The sequence below is a fragment of the Rana temporaria genome, chromosome 3 (genome assembly GCF_905171775.1).
Source record: "Rana temporaria chromosome 3, aRanTem1.1, whole genome shotgun sequence".
In the NCBI taxonomy this organism is placed as follows: domain Eukaryota; kingdom Metazoa; phylum Chordata; class Amphibia; order Anura; family Ranidae; genus Rana; species Rana temporaria.
In genome coordinates this window covers 213640831-213662155 of record NC_053491.1, presented here as the reverse complement: position 1 = coordinate 213662155, position 21325 = coordinate 213640831, and the positions used below count along the sequence as shown (strand labels likewise).

At 39.2% G+C, this 21325-nt stretch overlaps 1 protein-coding gene across 1 annotated transcript in view; it reads left to right on the top strand.

Annotated features, from left to right (window-relative positions):
* The window catches only part of NUAK1 (NUAK family kinase 1), a 139138-nt gene extending 118688 nt beyond the window's left edge, over positions 1-20450 (top strand). The window contains exons 5-7 of the mRNA XM_040344218.1: positions 11280-11399; positions 15976-16108; positions 18291-20450. Of these exons, the coding sequence (XP_040200152.1) occupies positions 11280-11399; positions 15976-16108; positions 18291-19426 (1389 nt within the window). The 3' untranslated portion in view covers positions 19427-20450. The remainder of the gene's footprint in view (positions 1-11279; positions 11400-15975; positions 16109-18290) is intronic.
* The last annotated feature ends 875 nt before the right edge of the window (positions 20451-21325 follow it).

Below are 21325 nucleotides of genomic sequence, written 5' to 3'. Positions count from 1 at the left end.
GAAGGGCGGTTTAGTGGTATTTTATTGAACCTATTGTCCCTTGGGCATATCCAGGCTTGATTAATTAAACTCTGGCTACTGGTGATGACACAGTACAGTGCGATACCACTTGTATTCCATATCTTTGACTTTTTAGCCTGATCCTATCCTTTTGTTTCCACCTTTTGCCTTCAAGCAATTAATCATTAATTTTAAAATAGTCTTATTGCAGCAAGTATTAGATTACGCCGATTTATCACTCAATACCAAGAATCCTCTGTTGGCACAACACGAGATTAAAACTTGTAAAAACATGCACTCTTCTTACAGTTTAAACCTCTTTTTCAACGGCTAAGTATAGAGATGCCACCCAACCCACATTTTTAACTTGATTAACCTGTACACACATCATCGCTTCCCAAAATCCCATTATGTTCTATCATCTCTCATTCCTCTCATCCAATACTTCATTTTTTTTTGGTGCAAGGTATAATTATCTTCAATTGAACTGGCATATGTTTATTTCAGTTAAATGATCGTGTGTGACATGATGTACCCTTCTTGACCTGAAAAGACCTAAGCACAAAATTTCAATAAAATATGCTCAAATGTGTTAAGTTCTATTTTTCGTAAATATCTAAAGTTAGTCATTGTTAATAATGTTAATGCACAACTTAAGATTCTTGTATGACAGTCTAAGCAAGTACCAAATCCTGTTACTATGTAATGCCCAAGCCTCTTACATAGTTACATTGTTAGTCAGGTTGAAAAAAGACACACACCCATTCAGTTTTGGGGTCAGCAACCTGTAGATTGCAATCTACCATTAGACCGTGGACAGGTGACTGATAGATCACGGTCTAGGCATGCTGACCCAACATTCCAGAGCATCAAACAGAGTGCAATGCAGAGGAATTTCTTGGAGGCAAGAGCCATATAAGCCGATGCCTCCTCTGTAGTGCCGGCTTCTGTCTCAAGTGGAATGATACCAACTGCACGCCATCTCTTATGCCGGCAAGTGGGCTCCAGAGTGGTGCCAGCAGAAAAAAAGAGATCTTTAGGTCAGTGTGAAGCAAAACACTGGGCATAATAGTATGGGTCTGCTTTCACATTGATGTGCTGCAGTTTACACACATTGCGGGTGCAGTGCAGAGTACCTGCAGCTTTCCTGTGGTTTTCTGCTCTTAACCATAGACTTCTATTATATATCCTGCTGTTTTACTACCCCCAACTTTATGTGTGAATAACCCCCAAGGGTGCCGCTGCCAAATGCAACTAAGGGTTCATTCAAAAGTGCAGCAAGCCTGAAAAATGATCCAAGTGTGTGTTGTCAGGTGGTGAGGAGGCAATATGTTGCCTCCTCACCACCTGATTTAAAACCACAATTGCCATGCAATTCATGTGCTCACAACATGGTAATACGGCAATTAGAGATTTGAATCAGGTCTGAGGGGGTGACACTGTACCCGGTGATCTTTGACTTCTCCCATGTTGTTCAGGTAGATCTCCACCTTTTTAAGGTTGCCTATCCTTGATGTTCAACCAAAAAAATACAATCCCATATACATAATTCTTCACCCACAGTTGATCCAAAGTTGATAAAGTAAATATGAGAGGCTTCTCCTCCAACTGAGCTAAGTTCTATATGTGTGTCTTGCATGCTCTCTCTCCCAGACACTGCAGCAAACAACGGGAGGGTTTCCGTAACAGAGTCAGTTCTGCTAATCCAGACAGCAGAAGGCAGGACTAATTGGGGCTAGGTGTTGATTATCATATTGCAGGCTTGTGTGACTAAGCAGTGACAGTGCTGATGGCAACATCTCTGCAACCTTTTTTTCTTTCCACTGTAGTGCAAGAAGGCACAGCTCACATTAGAGTGACAATTCTGCTCTTGAATTCAGGAGCAGTGCAGAATCATTGCCACACCATTACAGGAAGCTGCATTAGGTGGACCTAATGGGAAAGCTCAACAGTTCTTTATGGGACTTTGCAGAGGGCCTATGAGAAAACTGTACATGCACACGCACTTTTATAATGAAGTGCTTCAACACAATTTTTTTTAAATGGGAGGTCATAATTCTACTTTAATATTTCTGTTTATGGTCTACTTTTTTAAAAGGTTCCTCCCACTAATTAATTAATCCTTCCGATTCCTGCAGGACCCCCTGTGCCCAATTAAATCAATGTAAAAGTTCAGATACAGCACCACCTGCAAGAGAAGCGTGCTATTGTAGCACCATCTTCCAAATATAATACTCCTATATTCTAGTTTCAAGTGTAGAATTGTAGTCCACTGAATAAACATAAACATAGAAGGGCCCCTGGGTTATTGAAGGAAGAGTCAGTGACACTTATAAAATATGAATTTAGCCTTGAAATTTTTTTTAAAACAATGTTAAAGTGGGACTTTATGCCAAAATTTAACATGGGCATATAGAAAGGATTTATGTCTTGTTCAAAAGTTTTTAATTTAAATTTAAAAAATATCGAATGACAAGTACAGTATATCTGACAAAATTAATAGAATATAACACTGAAGTACAGATGATGCAAAAACAAATGTTACATTATGTTTACAACCAATGGGAATACATTCAATTTATAATAGACTTCAGTTTTCTTAGTGTTAAAAAAATGAATGATGAATACTCCATATAGTAGTAAGATATTAAATAATCTTAAGTGTAAATTTTTTTACAAGTAAAGAGTTTAAAATCTCAATAAACTGGAGTAGATATGAATATATTTAAAGATTTGAATTAACTAAACCTTGACCATAACTTCAATTATGTATTAATAGCAAATACTGTATTGTAAAAAAACAATGAGTTGAGAAAGAAAGTAGTTCTTGAAGGAACAAGGGGAAAGAATATGATAAGAGGAAATGAGGGCAAATGGGGAGGGAAGACGACAGAATTTCGAAGGCAAATTTTGTGTATACATTTGGTTGTTGAGAATTCATGAAAGAGTATCAATCACCATGACTAGAGTACTCGATTATCAAAATTGTCTGGCATATAATATTTAATCCATGGTTTCCAAATGCTGTCAAACGTCTTCATAGTATTTGTATTTAACGCAACCATTTTAGCATGTATAAAAGATTGATTCATTCTAAGTTTGGTTTCTGCCAAGTTCACAACAGGTGTTTTCCATGCGTTAGCTATTATCTGCTTTGCGGCTATCAGGAATGTAAGAAATAGTTTAAATTATTTCTGAGTAAGGGAAACTGGTTTTAAATTGAGAAGAGCTGACATTCGGTCTGGTAGAACAGGACGGTCAAATCATTTCGTAGCTATCAGAAAGACCTTTTCCTAAAATTTGTGCACGATTGGACACTGCCACCAAATGTGCATGTATGTACCTTGTTCCGGGACAGCTGCGAAAGCAGAGGCCTGAGTTGTCTATTGCAAATTTGACTATTCTGGCAGGAACCAAGTACCATCGTGTAAGTACCTTATATGATATCTCAACTGCCAATATGTTTTCAAAAGAAGAATTAGTATTAGACCAGATATTAGACCAAATCTCGGCATACATTTTTACAATCAAGACCTTTTTCACACTTAGCAACATATTTAGGTAAAATTGTATTTGATTTAGTGATCAATTGGGAATAGATTATTGAAATGTGACCTTTATCATGTGGTTCTTTTAAGACAAATATTTTCAAATTGAGAAATAGTATGTAAGTTATCACTAGAATTGAGGAGGGGAGCATAAAAATATTTGATTTAAAGATATCTGAATATTGCAGATTGGGGGAGCCCAAAGGTCTCGCATTGTTCTGGGAAAGGTCGTATTGAGGTTGTTGAGGTTATATTATATAAACATTTAATGCCAGCCTTGGACCAGGCTTTAAAAGTTCTGGGAGATATCCAAGCTGGATAAAAGGCTGGATTTTTTGGAAAAGAAAGAAGCGGGTTGTGTGAAGATTGTAGACCATATGGGATTTTATGTCTGTCCCAAATAGATAAGGAATGCTTGGAAATTGGATTCATTAAAGCTTTACGATCTGAAGGGCGTAACCATAAAATATTATTTATAGGAAGAGGATTACAGTCTATTGCTTCAATAAATACCCACAGAGAAATCTCTGTAGTCAAATGATATTTTGATAATTGTGCCATTTGAGCTGCTTTATAATAAGAGATAGGAATTTTAATGCAGAAGAGACATGCTTCATTTCTTCTGCATTAAAGTTACTGATCTGCTTGTCTGCCCATATACAGCGAGCTGCACACACACAGCTCACTGCACAAATTCAGCAATGCAGAATCTGACTGAACTCCCGGGCATGATGTCATCTCTGCCCAGCCAGTAAAAGCGCCCTGCAATGGAGACCTGGAAGCCGGTCACCAAGGCAGGGATCTCTGGGACGCCGCATCGCTGGAGCCGAGGTGAGTATAGTTCCAATTTAATATTTCCTTATGGACAACAAACATTTTGCTACCAAAACTGTTTTATTTTGCTATTGTATATCAAATATATATACCGTATTTATCGCGGTATAATGCGCTCCCGCATTGCCGACCTCATTACCAGCTATGGTCTAGGCTGCCAGATCTATGCGGATGACACACAGATCTTGGCAGACCTTGCAAGTGGACCTAATATGCCTGAGCAGCTGAATAAGGGATTATCTAACATCCAACAATGGATGGACTCAAACAGGCTAGGCCTTAACGCCGACAAAACTGAGCTTTTGCTGATTGGCCCACAGGCCAACTCTACCTTTTTACCTGCCTGGCCATCCTCGTTTGGCCCTGCCCCAACTCCAGCTAAGCAGGTAAAAAACCTGGGTATAATTTTTGATGCTGAATTAAGCTTCGTACCTCACGCAAAATATTGCATAAAATCAGCCAACTATTATCTGCAATTATTACGGAAAATTAAGAATCTCTTCACTCAGCACAACCGTATGATCTTAGTTCATGGACTTATCCACTCTAGGTTAGATTGTTCTAATGTTTTCTTTCTAGGGCTCCCACAGAAGTGGATAAAACGATTGCAGATTGCACGGAATCATGCTGCAAGACTAGTCACAAACTGCCCAAGGCGGAATCACATCTCCCCGGTGCTTAAGAATCTACACTGGCTCCCGATAGCAAAACGGGTTGAGTTCAAGGCACTCTGTCTGGTGTTTCGGGCTTCGCTCGACTGACGCCCTGTTAGCAATTATTAAATCTAGTCGATCAGCTTCAAAAGGTGGCCGCCGGCTCCAAACACTGGGGAACTCTCTTTGGAACCAGCTCCCTCATCAGCTCCGAGCATCCTCCTCCTTGATGGCCTTCCGTAAGGGCTTGAAAACACTTATTTTTTCACAAGCCTACAGATAGAGACTTGGCCTTCCAAGCCCTCAGCAGGACGCTGCCTTAATCCCAGGCTGCGGTCCATGGTCAGGGAGTAGGGATAGGCTTTTTGTGCCCTGACACCCCCCCTTCTTTTTATATTTCTGTTTATTTCTTGTCTGTTCCCCTTTTTTACTTAGATGTCCTAGTTTCTTCTTTTTGCTCTTGGGAACTGGATACCCCCAGCTTGTTGGTAAGCGCTTAGACGTGAGTTTCACCACGCACCCCTAAATTTGCCCCCAATCCTGTGGAAAAATTTTTTTTTGTACTTACAGTTTTGGTGTCTTGCGTGGCGTCCATCGGCGGCCTCGTCGGGTCCGGCATTTTCGTCTGCGGCTTCGGGTGTCCTCTTCGTCGGGTCCGGCGTCCTTCTGCGGCTTCAGGTGTTCTCTTCGTCGGGTCTGGCGTCCTTCTGCGGCTTCGGGCGTCCTTCTGCGGCTTCGGGTGTCTTCTTCGTCGGGTCCGGCGTCCTTCTGCGGCGTCCTCGCGTCCTCCCCGATCGTTTCCCGCGCCGAATTTGAATACTGCGCCGACATATACAGAGCGCAGTACACTCGTGTATTGTCGGCAATGCTCGGCTACCCGCGCTGACGTCCTGTACGTCCAGGACGTGAGCGCGGAAGGAGCCGAGACTGCCCGACTATACCCGAGTGTACTGCGCTCGGTATATGTCGGTGCAGTATTCAAAACTCGGCGCGGGAAAGCGGGTATCGGCGTATACCGCGCCCCCACGATTTTGCCCTGATTTTCGCCGATAAATACGGTATATTTTTTATAATCCAGAACAAAACTCTTTTTTTTTTTTATTGTAAACTGTACAAAACTGCTCAAGGTCAATGCAGGCAGTGTGACAAAATTCCAAAAATTCTAAAAATAACACCATGTATTTCAGATTAAAGAAAAAACCTTGGTGTAGGCTTTATAATAATTAATCATAATTGCATTTTTCAAATAACTGAAATGTTCTGTTCTGCTGACAGATTATGGTTATTTGGAAATAAATAAGCTTTTGCTTAGGCAAATCTTTTTTTTATTTTTATGTTTTTTTTTTTTTTGTTTATAAGTTTTAAGTCATAGTAAATATTAATAAAAATGTTAGAAGGCCATTCAAATGTAGTTTTTATTTTTGTCTTAAGCAAAAACAAAAATCTGTTTTAAAAAACATCATTCTGATTCTTAAATAATGTCTAATTGTAAACTTTTGTCACTGCTGATTGATTGCATCTTTTAGTTGTTAAAGCATAGATTGCAAAACTATACTGTATAAGCAGAGGATACTTTCATGGAAAAAAATTCAAAACAATTGGTAGATAGAGTGATATAACTAACAATTTACAGTAAAATTGAGCTTGGCAACACTTACTCCAGCCCCAGAGACATTCTGTTGGTCTCCTTTAGCAGAACTAATAGGGAGATGGCAAATCTGGACCTTTACAGAAAATGTTCCACCCACAGCTTTTTTTTTCTGTACAGAGCTAAACTCTGTCCAAATATTTAGGATTCAGCATAAAATTAGCATTTTTTACATTATTTTTCATACTTCGAGTATGCATTTTCATACAGAAGTGCAGGGTAGAGAGGAAGGTATTCAGATTAACCACTGGCAAGGGTGTGCCTGGTATTAAACTGACACTCATTTTTTTTATCAGAATAAATTTAGGAAAGTTGGGACAGCCTGCTTACTCGCTTGAAATGAAACTATTGTCACATTAAATGTTATCAACTGTTATGTTGTTTGTTTGCAAGTATGTTTCCAGTGTTTTTCTATAATTCTTTACTGAATATTATTGCTTGGTCAGAATGATTATATTAATAAATGATGGCTATGCTTTCCAAAGAGAGGCATGCAAATATGGAATTTCTTGAAAAACCTTTCCATATTTTTCTTCCTGGTTTAGATAGCTATGTTGCTGCTTTTTAAGTGCCAAGACCATGAAGTAATCTGAAATCCTATTAATCTTGCTTCAAGGAGCCTGACAAGTTTAATGGGAAAATCCGATAAGTATCAGTCTGTGAGGATGGGAGTGGACTTTAATGTAAATACTTTTTTCCTGAATAGCCATAATGAAAACATGGCTGCTGAAACCGCTCCTCCGTAAAAAAAACAAATATATCAGGCTTTGCAATTCATGTTTCATACATTTCATGTCATTGAAAACGATGTGTTTTGTTAAGGAAAGAATAGTATGCAGTTTTAGGGAAAATATGCTTAGACTTCTACAGACACTGATCCATGGTCAGGGAGCAGCACAGATTCATTAGCTGAGTAAGTGTTTTATTATATTACTCTTGATTGGCAGGGCACACGTCTGAAGGATTAGGAGCAACTTCCTATTAGCCAGCCAGGCAGAATTGATAAGAGAGAGGAATCCAGACCATCTGTAAATGAGACATTATTATTGTAAAGCCAACCACACTATTGTATTTTTTTTTTTCTGTTCAACCAGCGTGCTGAAAAAAAATTGATTCCTCCAACCACACAAAAGAGATGGATAGAGAAGTCCCCCCTGCCAAGACATTGTATTCTGACAGCAGCTTCCCCTACTGTCATTAAACACTGATCAGTGGGTGCAGCTGCTTATTTATAAGTTTCCAACTCGTCCATGTGACAGAAGTCAATTATCCCTGCTGAACCAGATGCATTTCAATCAGTGTATGACCAGCATAACCCTCTAGTCTACATGGCTCCATCAGTTTTGCAAAGTAATTTAAATGTTTAAGAGCAATACCCTGACGCAAGCAGCGCACAGCAGGGGTCCGGTTCATGCTGGTTCACTGGCTCAGGTCAGCTTCAGCCCGAATAAAACGCACCAAAAAAGGCACGCATTTTACAGCACACCGCACTGGACCCGATGCAGATATATGTGAACCGGCTCCATAGGGAGCTAGTCACATGTTCCTGCTTTGCGAATTGAATGCGGGGAAACGCGCATTCAATTTGCATAGGTGTGAACCCGGCCTAAAGGCTTAAGCCGGATACACACTACAGTTTTTTTTGGATTGCACAAAAAAAACTGTCAGCTCCAGACGGAGCCGCTGTACTAACCTTGCAAGGTTAGTCCAGCAATCTCCCCAGCTGAGCTGTTGTGTTCTGACAAAGGGATGGCCCCTCCATCAGAACGCTCCGATCAGTGCTCTCTGCCATTGGCTGAGCGTGCTGATCGGGAGTTGGTCGGCTGCTGGTTTTCCAGCATGCACGTCTGACATACACACGGGCAAAATAGCAGGCATTTTTTTTTAACTGGCAAATGTCTTCCGACATTCTGCCCGTGTGCACGGGGCTTACGTTTTGAATAGAGTGGAGAAAGATTATAACAGCTGTCAGGCCTCGTACACACGGCCGAGAAACTCGACGAGCAAAACACATCGTTTTGCTCGTAGAGTTCCTTGTGAAGCCGCCGAGGATCTCGGTGAGCCAACTTTTCCCATTGCCGTCGGGGAAAAAGAAGACATGCTTTCTTTTTGGCCCGACGAGATCCTCGGCGGTTTCCTCGTTGAAAAGTGTACACACGACCGGTTTCCTCTGCAAAAAAAAATAACAGCAAGCTTCTTGCTGTTTTTTGCCGAGAAACTCGGCTGTGTGTACGAGGCCTTAGTTTTACCCAGCAAGGAGATTTGCTTTCTCTATTTGTCCTTTTTACCTTTAAAGGGGTTGTAAAGGTTTGTTTTTTATTTTCTAAATAGGTTCCTTTAAGCTAGTGCATTGTTGGTTCACTAACCTTTTCCTTCAATTTCCCTTCTAAATGTTTTTTTCTTTGTTTTCTTTGTCTGAATTTCTCACTTCCTGTCCCTCCTCAGTAAGCTGTTCTGGCTGACTAACCCCAAGCTGATGATGGGGAAAAGCTTACTGAGGAGAAACAGGAAGTGAGAAATTCAGACAAATAAAAAAATCATTTAGAAGGGAAATCGAAGAAAAAGGTAAGTGAACCAACAATGCACTAGCTTAAAGGAACCTATTTAGAAAATAAAAAACAAACCTTTACAACCCCTTTAACACTGGAAGTGAAAGTAAAATGAAATCTTGGGTTGATTTTTTTTTTTTTTACAGAGGTTATAACCCTCCCTTATACTCTATTCAAAATGGGGGGAAACAATTTGCCTTTAGTTCTACTTTAGGTGATTATGGTTTCATCTTTTTATGAGGTTTTTGCGAACATTTACAATAATAAGTAAACAATCTAAATTTTTTTGGGTGCATCAACCCCGTGGTCTCTAAGAAGATCAGTTGTCCATTGTTCCCACTTGGAATGGTCCTTAAAAATGTGCAAATATAAGAAATTTACAGTGATGAAAATAAGTATTTGAACACCCTGCTATTTTGCAAGTTCTCTCACTTGGAAATAATGGAGGGGTCTGAAATTGTTATCGTAGGTGCATGTCCACTGTGAGAGACATAATCAAAAAAAAAAAATCCAGAAATCACAATGTATGATTTTTTTTAACTATTTATTTGTGTGATACAGCTGCAAATAAGTATTTGAACACCTGAGAAAAACAATGTTAATATTTGGTACATTAGCCTTTGTTTGCAATTACAGAGGTCAAACGTTTCTTGTAGTTTTTCACCAGGTTTGCAAACACTGGAGGAGGGATTTTGGCCCACTCCTCCACACAGATCTTCTCTAGATCAGTCAGGTTTCTGGGCTGTCGCAGAGAAACACGGAGTTTGAGCTCCCTCCAAAGATTCTCTATTGGGTTTAGGTCTGGAGACTGGCTAGGCCACGCCAGAACCTTGATATGCTTCTTACAGAGCCACTCCTTGGTTATCCTGGCTGTGTGCTTCGGGTCATTGTCATGTTGGAAGACCCAGCCTCGACCCATCTTCAAAGCTCTAACTGAGGGAAGGAGGTTGTTGCCCAAAATCTTGCAATACATGGCCCCGGTCATCCTCTCCTTAATACAGTGCAGTCGCCCTGTCCCATGTGCAGAAAAACACCCCCAAAGCATGATGCTACCACCCCCATGCTTCACAGTAGGGGTGGTGTTCTTGGGATGGTACTCATCATTCTTCTTCCTCCAAACACGGTTAGTGGAATTATGACCAAAAAGTTCTATTTTGGTCTCATCTGACCACATGACTTTCTCCCATGACTCCTCTGGATCATCCAAATGGTCATTGGCAAACTTAAGACGGGCCTTGACATGTGCTGATTTAAGCAGGGGAACCTTCCGTGCCATGCATGATTTCAAACCATGACGTCTTAGTGTATTACCAACAGTAACCTTGGAAACGGTGGTCCCAGCTCTTTTCAGGTCATTGACCAGCTCCTCCCGTGTAGTCCTGGGCTGATTTCTCACCTTTCTTAGGATCATTGAGACCCCACAAGGTGAGATTTTGCATGGAGCCCCAGTCCGAGGGAAATTGACAGTCATGTTTAGCTTCTTCCATTTTCTAATGATTGCTCCAACAGTGGACCTTTTTTCACCAAGCTGCTTGGCAATTTCCCCGTAGCCCTTTCCAGCCTTGTGGAGGTGTACAATTTTGTCTCTAGTGTCTTTGGACAGCTCTTTGGTCTTGGCCATGTTAGTAGTTCGATTCTTACTGATTGTATGGGGTGGACAGGTGTCTTTATGCAGCTAATGACCTCAAACAGGTGCATCTAATTTAGGATAATAAATGGAGTGGAGGTGGACATTTTAAAGGCAGACTAACAGGTCTTTGAGGGTCAGAATTCTAGCTGAAAGACAGGTGTTCAAATACTTATTTGCAGCTGTATCATACAAATAAATAGTTAAAAAATCATAAATTGTGATTTCTGGAAAAAAAAAATTGATTATGTCTCTCACAGTGGACATGCACCTACGATGACAATTTCAGACCCCTCCATGATTTCCAAGTGGGAGAACTTGCAAAATAGCAGGGTGTTCAAATACTTATTATCCTCACTGTACATATAGTGCTTTTCATTTTTATGGATTTTACAAAAATATCTTTGCTTTGTCTTGCAGATTGCTGATTTTGGACTCTCTAATCTCTATCATAAAGACAAATTTCTGCAGACATTTTGTGGAAGTCCACTTTATGCATCGCCAGAGATTGTAAATGGGAGACCGTATCGAGGTCCTGAGGTAAAGTATATATGCTTTATTGTTTTGCATTGTAGGTTAGGTGTGTGATGTGGATGGTTGGTTGTCTTGTTGTATTATCTCAAAAACCTTTGAGTTAACATTACTGAAGCACTGGGCTTCTTACATCAGTTGGTGTAAGATGTTTCCAATGTTCTACAGGTAAGCTGCGCATTTATACATTTTGAATATAGCCTCAGATATAATTTTTAGATAATAATAAAATGTACCATCATCCAGAATTGGTTAGAGAAAAGGGGGGGACCGAGGAGTGGAGAGGTGGCGGCTGCTAGTACCGTAAACTCACACCAACTAACACCCAGACCAAATGTATGAATGGACTTTCTCGGTTCTGATAACACAAATCAATGTGATAAAAAATTAATTTATTATACATAAAATTATACAGATTTAAATAACAGAACTAGGACAAGCAACCTCACTTAAGATACAGTGATGAAATTAACAATGGAGAGCTGTGGCGTATCTAGAAGTGTGAGGTGAAGTCATAGAAAGACCTCTACCGGTTTTGCGGATAACCGCTTCTTCAGGAGGTAGTCTGTACAACAGATGACAACATATCAAAAACTAGCAAGGCATAAAAATAATAAACTTTAGGAGGTCAAGATGTGCAAATGAACAGAGATCTGCTTACCAGGGGTCGAGGACCATGGTGGAGCTCGCTGATTAGGCCCCCCGTGAAGATTATCTTCTGGTGATCCCTCACATCCTTTTCTATGCACGCAGTGTCCCATCACTGTTGCATTGGTTTACCATTTATTCTAAAATATTACCATTATCATTCCATCAGAGTAATACTCGTTTTTTGCCCGGCGTTTTATGGGAAGTTTTCGAGCGCCTCAGTGTGAAAAGGGTCTTAACCACTTTAATACCAGGCATTTTCCCCACTTCCTTCCCAGGCCAATTTTCAGCTTTCAGCGCTGTTGCACTTTAAATGACAATTACGTGGTCATGCAACACTGTACCCAAACAAATTTTTTATCAGTTTGTTCCCACAAATAGAGATTTCTTTTGGTGTTTTTTGATTAGTGCTAGGGTTCTTATTTTTTGCGCAAGTAAAAAAAAGTCCGAAAATTTTGAAAAAAAAAAGTTTTTCTTTGTTTCTGGTATATTTTTTGTAAATATGTATGTTTTCTCCTTCACTGATGAGCACTGATGAGGCTGCACTGACGAGTACTGATAAGGCAGCACTGATGGGCACTCAGGAATTGCACAGGCACACGCAGGTACTTTTGTACCATGTAATCTGGTGCTGGCAAATTCACTGTATTTTCAACCTGCGTTTGGGGTGTTACGTTTAACACATTGACACCCGCTGCAGATCGCGTGGAATGTTTCCTGCACCACCTTTTGGTGTGAACAGGGCCTTAAAGTGTAAGTTCACCTTTTACAGAAAAATCTGTAAGGTGAACTTACACAGGGCCCCCTCCTTGCCCCCCCCCCTGTTTAATGTGCCAACTTGCTTGGGCTTCAAACACAAGTTGAAATCCCTACTTTATTGAGAGAAACTCGACATGGAACTATTTAATTTGATCTCTCCAACACTTCACAAATAAATATGAAGCATTGATTGACTCCAACCTACCCAACTTGGAAAAAGACACGCTGATGTTTTCCTTCCAATTCAAATACAATGCATGAAAGAAAAAATCTTGAGCCTTTACAACCACTTTAAGATTGCATGAATTGGGATTATTTCATTTGAAACTTAAAATGTTTAAAAGTATTTTAATTTAGACGTATAAATATATAAAGTTGATTTTAAAGGTTTGGAAGATTGAGCTTTTACGCCAATGATCTTCATATGCCTGTTTGCCTGATTTTACCAGCTTCGCTGGAATTAGTTTTAATAATGTGTTCCTCAAAAATAGGTTTACTATAATCAAAACAAAAATTAGTACATAAAATAAAATATTCCTTCTCGTAAGGTCTACCTCCATTGCTAGGAATTCATTGTTATAACCTTCCAGCCTGTCTGAGGCTGGTTCAGGGTTTGTCATCTCTAATGCTCGTTCCTCACCTTTGAACACAGCGCTTCATCAAACAGAGTGAGAAAAACTGAGAAAATGGTCAGTCAGCAGAGTTTCTGACTTTAGCTCTGTACATGTTCCAGGCAGACATTTTTCTCTACGCACAGACTTATCCTTAGCTCAGTGCAAGCACTATATTGAAACTTGAGAAAGGATGATAAACATTGCACTGGCCCTGGGCAGGGAATTGGAAGACTTGACTAACAATAGAGAAACTTGAGGCAATAGACTTTGTTTATTCAAAAGCTGATGTAGAGTGGAGGAATTCATTTTTTTAAATGTACTTATCAATTGTGCTGTGGATCATCCTACCACAGTAATGGCAAAGTCAGTAATGCCATTTAAAAAATAATTGGATGATTTTCTAATTGTTGGTATGCATAGGTATGCTTACTAAAATATAGATGCACTGTATATTTTAATGCAGGAATTTAGGCCAACTTTTTGTATGCAGTAAGAAACTATTTTTTTTCCTTATTTAAGCAAAATTGGCCACAGGTGTTCAAGAAGTTTTGTTTTGCAGTCTCCTAGACCGAAACTGACGGTGCTTTTGAAATGTTAAACTTAATAGACTTGTTCTCTTTTCCAGCCTAGTTACTAAGTAACTATAAGCCTAATGTGTTTAGCTTCAACAGCTCAAGGCTATATAAGTGTAAGCAAATGGCTATAAACAGCTGAAATGCATGTTTTGTGAATTGTCTTGCCTGCCAAAAAATCCTCAATTTTTGTTAAGTCGGTTTTCTAATCCAGGCACCTTTGCCAGATACTATACATGTGGGGTTGATTTACTAAAGGAGTACAGAGCAAGTTAACTTTGCAAATGGAAATTTTACTTAGCTTAGTAAATTAGGTAAAACTTAGTGAAAATTCACTTTGTAAAGCATACCCTATCATGTTCAAGAAAATGGGGTGAAATTCGATTTTTGCTTAACCTGATTGAATGAAGTCAGCACAGCTTAAATTAATTTGCTCTGAGATGAGTGAATTTTTACTTTGCAACTGCTTCAGTAAATCAATCTTAATGTCATGGCCACTCATTTTTTTTTTTTTTTTGTAGTCAAATTGATAGCTTGCTCAAGACTGGATGAGGAAGAAACAGTAGTTCACTGATGATGTGATCTTTGTGCTCTTTCCTCCATTTGGCAAACTCCAGATGTTGGATCACAGCACTGTACAAAACCATAAAGTCTGATTGGCATACAGTGAAGTCCCTTCCTCTCCAAGTTTAAATGCTGATGTGCCGGGCAGTAAATAGTAATAGTTTGAAGAGAGATTTCATTTTTTTTAGAATGAATGCTACAAAAAATACTGGTTTAAAGGGCACCCTTTTATATCTGTGTGAATTTCAGGCAGATTTAAAGACACCTCATAATGCAGTTATATAGCATTAAAAAATAATACAATTTACTTTAAAATGCTAATTGTGTAGGTACCTATATTTTTAATTCAAGCTCTTATTGTAATTCCTCGTATAGCAACACATACAGAAGGAATGGCAGCACTCTTTTCAAGTCAGTCAGTTTTAGTGCACATGTGATTGACAGAAGTAAGGACAAAACAAGCTGGGGTATAAGCTTATGATTATGTTGTTACTCCTTCATTTGCCAGTCAGCAGGCTGGGCTGTTTTTTTACCAGTGTTCTTGATGAAGCTGTGCTGCTGCAGTGGAGGTAGTAAATCTGTTCTGCCTGGCTTGCTTGGTCACAAAACTAGGTACAGAAATAAAAGTCCTTTTGTCTTTTTGGCAGTATATAGTTCAAGCTTGATTGTTATCTGAGGCTTTGCTTTAAAATATGCACCTCTTAGTTATAACATTATGACAGCTGACAGGTTAAGTGAATAAGATTGATAATCTTGTTGCAATGGCACCTGAAAGTGGGTGGGCCAAGGAAGGAAAACCAGCAACTGGGTCATGGGCGGCCAATACTTTTTATGCCCGTTGGGAACAAAGGCTGGCCTTTGTAGTTTGATCTAATAGAATAGCTAATGTAGCTCAAATTGCTGAAAAATGTAATGCTTGTTCCAATAGAAAAATATCAGAACACACAGTGCATCACAGTTTGTTGTGTATAGGACTGCATAGCTGCAAGACCAGACAGGTTCAGCCCATGCTGACCCATGTCCACAGCCACAAGTGCCTACAATGGGCACGCAAGCATCCAAACTGGACCATCGAGCAATAGAAGAAGGTGGCCTGGTCTGATGAATCAGATGGCCAGGTGTGTATCGTCGCTTACCTGGGGAAGAAATGGTACCAGGACGCCCTGTGGGTAAAAGACAAGCCAGTGAATGCTTAAAAGATCTACTACTGACTACTGACTGCTTGGTGCCAGATAACCACATAATACCCTCAATGCCTTGATGGGTCAGGGCTGTTTTCGTGGCAAAAGTGGAATCTACTCAATATAAGGTCAAAATGTTATGGTGGATGGTTTTGATTTGTATATGTTTTAAGCTAAAACACTTGTTTTATGCCAATGGCAATACATGGTTTTATATCCATGAAATGTGTTATTTTCTGTGTTACAGGTCGACAGCTGGGCACTTGGTGTACTTTTGTATACTCTGGTTTATGGAACAATGCCTTTTGATGGTTTCGATCACAAAAATCTAATTAGGCAAATAAGCAGTGGAGAATACAAAGAACCAACACAACCGTCAGGTAATAATTATGCAAGAACTATATAATTCTATACAAACAAATAGCCATCTTTCTTGAGGTGATTTTACCAGTCGTTTAGTAGATATTTATTTTGAACACCCTGGAAAATGAGAAATGGCTGAGTTCAGGTATAGTATGCATATTTTCGAGAGTTATTATAAAAAAAATTCCAGTGTTAAGTCTTATCCTCATGTTAGGGCAAGTACCTAGAGATGCCTGCACATATCCTGTGGCTTCACTGTATCTATGATAAACATCAGTTGAAGTTGGCTGTAATCAGGGGAATGCATTGCTCATGCCCAGGTAACCGCATTTCCACAGGGAAGTAGGTGTTAGGTTACCTTTGGGTTTTGTCAAACATATACATAGAGTAAGATATAAGATAATCGTTTTGTTTAAGTCATATGTTCCATAGTAAATTATTACCATTATTTAGCTTCATTTCATGCCAATAACATTATACAGTAGTATAGATTAAAGAACAAAACTCTCGATAGAACACAGTCCAGAGCTTTGTAGTCAAATCAGACGTCCTGCTCAAGGACGCATGAATCACAGTTAGATATTTCAGGGAGTGTGAGTGAGCTGGCCAAGCTGTGCCTGTCAATTGAACAATACGTTTTCCCTGGTGTTTGTCAATAATCCCTGAACATATATGACATGCATGTCCCTATCACTATTTTCTGTCAACACTACCTATACATATGCACCATCCACTATTCAGTAGCAAATTGTCCAAATGGCAATTCTCCATACATATGGTACATATGCTGAGCAGCACAATTTCAATTACTGCAGTCTGTCAAATCTTCTTTTCCATATCTACCAGCTGCTGTTCATTAGTGCAATATTCTTGTCACTGCTGCTAGCACATTTAATGTCCATTACTCTGGAGTGCATTGTCACTTTCACTGTTGTCTGTCACCACTGTTTATGAATATATACTATCCACTGCTAAGCAACACAATATTCCTATCCAAACTGTCAGTGTATCCTATACATATTTACTATCTGCTGCTTAGTAATGCAGTTTCCTTGTTTCTTTTTCCATCAGCACTTCCTATACATTTGTAACACGTACAGCCCAGCCATGTTATATCCCAGTCACTGCTGACAACACTTCCTATACACATACAACAATCACTGCTCAATAGCACATTGATTGTCCTGGCCCCTGCTGTCTGATACTACAACTGACCGTATGTTCAATTTGGAGTTTAGCATATCAATGTCACTGCTACCAGCACTGTCTGGGCATGCTCTAAAACAGCCATGTTACATTAAAAAATAAATTAAATTAGACACCTAAATAAATCTTGAAACATAAATGCCTCCATTCTTTTTGTGATACTCGCTTCAATTAAAATACCATCTATTTCTGACCAGTAAATCCGATAAAAACATCTGTTAATGATTTCAAGCTACATTGACAAATATTGAATTCCTCTCCAATTTACAACAATGCACCTGATGGAAATCTCCTCTTCCTATCCCCACCCCTTTTTCACCTAATGTGACACCCCCCCCCCCCCCCATGTTATTCATCTGCGCTTTGATTCTTTCACTTGGTCTAAAAATTGTGGCCGCCAGTAAACTACTTGTCCCAGACATGTATGCACTTCTTGTTATACATTCTCTCTCTAAATTTAGCCCCTAATCTATATTGATTATTTGTTCGCTTTTGTCCTTTGTATCACCACACACACCGGATTTTAGTAAGATTCCCAATCCCTCCTGTGTCTGGAGAGGCCTGAAGTTGCCCATAGTCTAGTTGAAGTTTGGCTGGTTCAGCTAAAACCAACCACATTTCGATCCATTTACGGGCAAGCTAGTTGTGTTGAAGTCGATCTATCGTTCGACTGCAGTACTACCAGTGTGTTTTTTTTTAACTGCTTGTGGCTATATCTGCCAGCAGTGATGATTGTATTCTGACAGTGGGGAAGCCTCCCACTGTTAGAATATGAGAACTCTGCGGGAGGGATTCCTGCATTAATACTGACTATATTGATGGGGTAATTGAGCAATTTTTTCTTCTTCAACCTATGATTGATGGAAAGAAAATTGTATAATCTATAGCCAGCCTTACTTTTGTTATTAGGTCAATAAAACAAAAAGCCATTAACAGAACGTGTCTGTGTATTTGAAAAGCTATTATTTATATGTTCCTAAAATGTGTTTTCAGATGCTCGAGGACTAATCAGATGGATGTTGATGGTTAATCCTGAGCGTCGAGCAAACATTGAAGATATTGCAAACCACTGGTGGGTTAACTGGAGCTACAAAAGTAGTGTATGTGACTGTGATGTCTTAAAGGACTCAGAATCTCCATTGCTTGCTAGATTCATCAACTGGCATCACCGTTCAACCAGCCGGCAGCTTGAGGCTGAAAACAAAAGCAAGTGCCTTTTAAAGCCATCTGAAGTATCACTTGAGCGGCAGAGATCTCTGAAGAAATCTAAGAAGGGAAATTACATTACACAGTCTTTGCAGGATGGCTCTGAAGAGACCACCATATCAAAGAGACCTAAAAGTATCCTGAAGAAAAGAAGCAATAGTGAGCATCGGAGCCACAGTGCTAGTTTTATTGAGGGAGTTATTAGTCCTGTATTGTCGCCTACCTACAAAACTGAAAGTGATAAAGGGATCATTGATGCCTGTTCTAAGAATGCCAAGGAAGTAGGCAAACCACTTATATGTGGTTCAAAGCAATCTACAGCTATGCCAAAGAAAGGCATTTTAAAAAAGACCCCGCAAAGGGAGTCTGGCTACTATTCTTCACCAGAGAGGAGTGAATCTTCTGAACTATTGGATAATGATGAAACAGAAAGTGAGGAAACATCTCAAGTCATCAGTGAGACTAAACGAACTGTCTCTCACAGCCTTTCCTGTAGACGGAAAGGCATTTTAAAGCACAGCAGTAAATATTCAAATAGCAGTACAGATTCACCAATGGCTAGTATCACCACAGAATCACTGGAATCAATGGAGCAAGGACTTCTGCCTGGGGAAGGATTGTCTCGAAGCTACAGTCGTCCGTCCAGTGTTATTAGTGATGACAGCATCCTCTCAAATGACTCATTTGATTTGCTTGAATTGACAGGTGGCAGGCCAAATCGACAGAGAATACGCAGTTGTGTATCAGCTGAAAATGTCCTTTTTGTTAAGGATTTTGAGAGGCCTCAAAAAAGTCCTCGTCCACAGAACCTGAAACGTTTTCGTAATCGTTTTGCTGACAGCAGTTTTTCTTTGTTAACAGATATGGATGATGTTACTCAGGTTTACAAAAAAGCTTTGGAGATCTGCAACAAGCTCAATTAGAAAAGCAAAGTTCTTTAGGCCATTACTTTGCTGACAGTGTAAAGTCTAGAAAAAAAATGCACCACGGTTAAAACATGGCAACTGCACTTCTCTTTTTTCTTTACAATCAAACTACTTAGAAAACTGAATTTTGAATGCCTTTTATAAGAGTAATTTTATACTGTGGAAGCCTAAAATCTTTTGTGCTAGAAAAAAATAAACCCAAATATAATTATTATTTTTTATTTTAATAGGTACACTTTATTAGGGTGGAATTAATAAAATGAAGGGTAATTTTTTTCAGCATTTTACTTGAAATATAATTTTTTAGCTTTTGAACCTATTTTTTTCTTTTTTTTACGTATTTTATTTGTTAAATCTCTGGTAGAAATTTGGGTAACTGGATAGAGTTTATCAGGTAGAGAAGTACTTGCACATATTTTTTAATTAACTAATTTAAAAGTATAATAATTAATATCTTTGTTTTCCTATGAGAACAAACTGCCATAAATGGTAGGCTTTTTATATATTTATTAAGATATCCATATTTTGTTGCCATGATTACTATTTACTTAACGTAAGTCTAGCAAAACTGTTTTTTTTTTTTTTTTTTTGCGTGGTTAGTGGAGTTGGAAAGAGCTGGAGTCCTTTGTCCTGGGACAGGAAGTAAGGCAAATTCTCACCACTCTTCCCAAAACTTGTAAAAAAAAGAATTTTGGCTAGACTTTTATTTTAATATTTTTTTTTATGTTTAATGGTAAACCTTCAGTATATTCTTTTGAAGCTGCCCATGTGTCGGAGAAATAAACCTTTTGCACAGGTTCAAAAATATGTCAATGACAGAATGCTGTTTTTTCCAGCAGGGATGTGATTCAAGAAAAACAATTCCTTTGCCAGAAAGATTTCCATAAGTGTTAATCTGATGCTGGTGCTGTGAAAAGCTGCACCAAAAGGCTGTGTAGTTTACTGATACAATGCAAATGTATTATTTTGGACTATGTAGTTATTGGCTTTCTAGTGAAGTACAACAAGTTGCTGAATTTAATGAAAGATTTTCCTGGACCTTTTTTGTTTTGTGCGTTTGCTTAATATTTAAAAGAACATTCACAGAGATATGCCAAATACAATTTTAAAAGTTAGGCCCCTTTCAACTGGGCGCAGGAGGTGCGCTGGCGGTATAGCGGCGCTATTTTTAGCGCCGATATACCGTAGTTTTTACTGTGATATTCGGCCGCTAACGGTGCGGTTTTAACCCACGCTAGTGACCGAAAAAGGGTTAATACCGCTGGTAAACACCCCGCTCCTTCAACGCTCCAAAGACGCGGCTAGCAGGACTTATGGAGCGGTCCTGCTAGCGCACCGCTTCAGTGTGAAAGCCTTCGGGCTTTCACACTGAGGACTGCAGGGCAGGATGTTTTCAGGCGTTATTTAGGGGCTATTTTTAGCGCTATACCGCCTGAAAAACGTGTCAGTGTGAAAGGGGAGCCTTAGTGTTATCCTGAAAGAGACAATGGGGTTGATTTACTAAAGGCAAATGAGCTGTTCACTTTGCAAGGAAATGGTCTTAGTGAATAAGGTGAAGTTCTGCTGACTTCCGTCATACAATCATGTGTAAGCAGAAATACAGTATTTTTATTTTCTTTGCACATGATTGGGTATTTTATTCAAAATCTATTGTGAATTGTAGTTTAAGAGACCTGTCCAAATGAATTTTACATAAATACATTCATGCAATGATTTTTGTTGGTGAATAATCAGCAGAGCATATTGTTAAATTTTTCTTTTTACTTTCACTGTCAGCAAAATAGATTAAGTGAAATATTTCAGAGTATAGCATAGGAAATGTGATATTGGATTTTATTTGTACAGTGTTGATAGACGTGGCTCACAGAAAGTGGAAAATTCACAGGTGGGGAATGT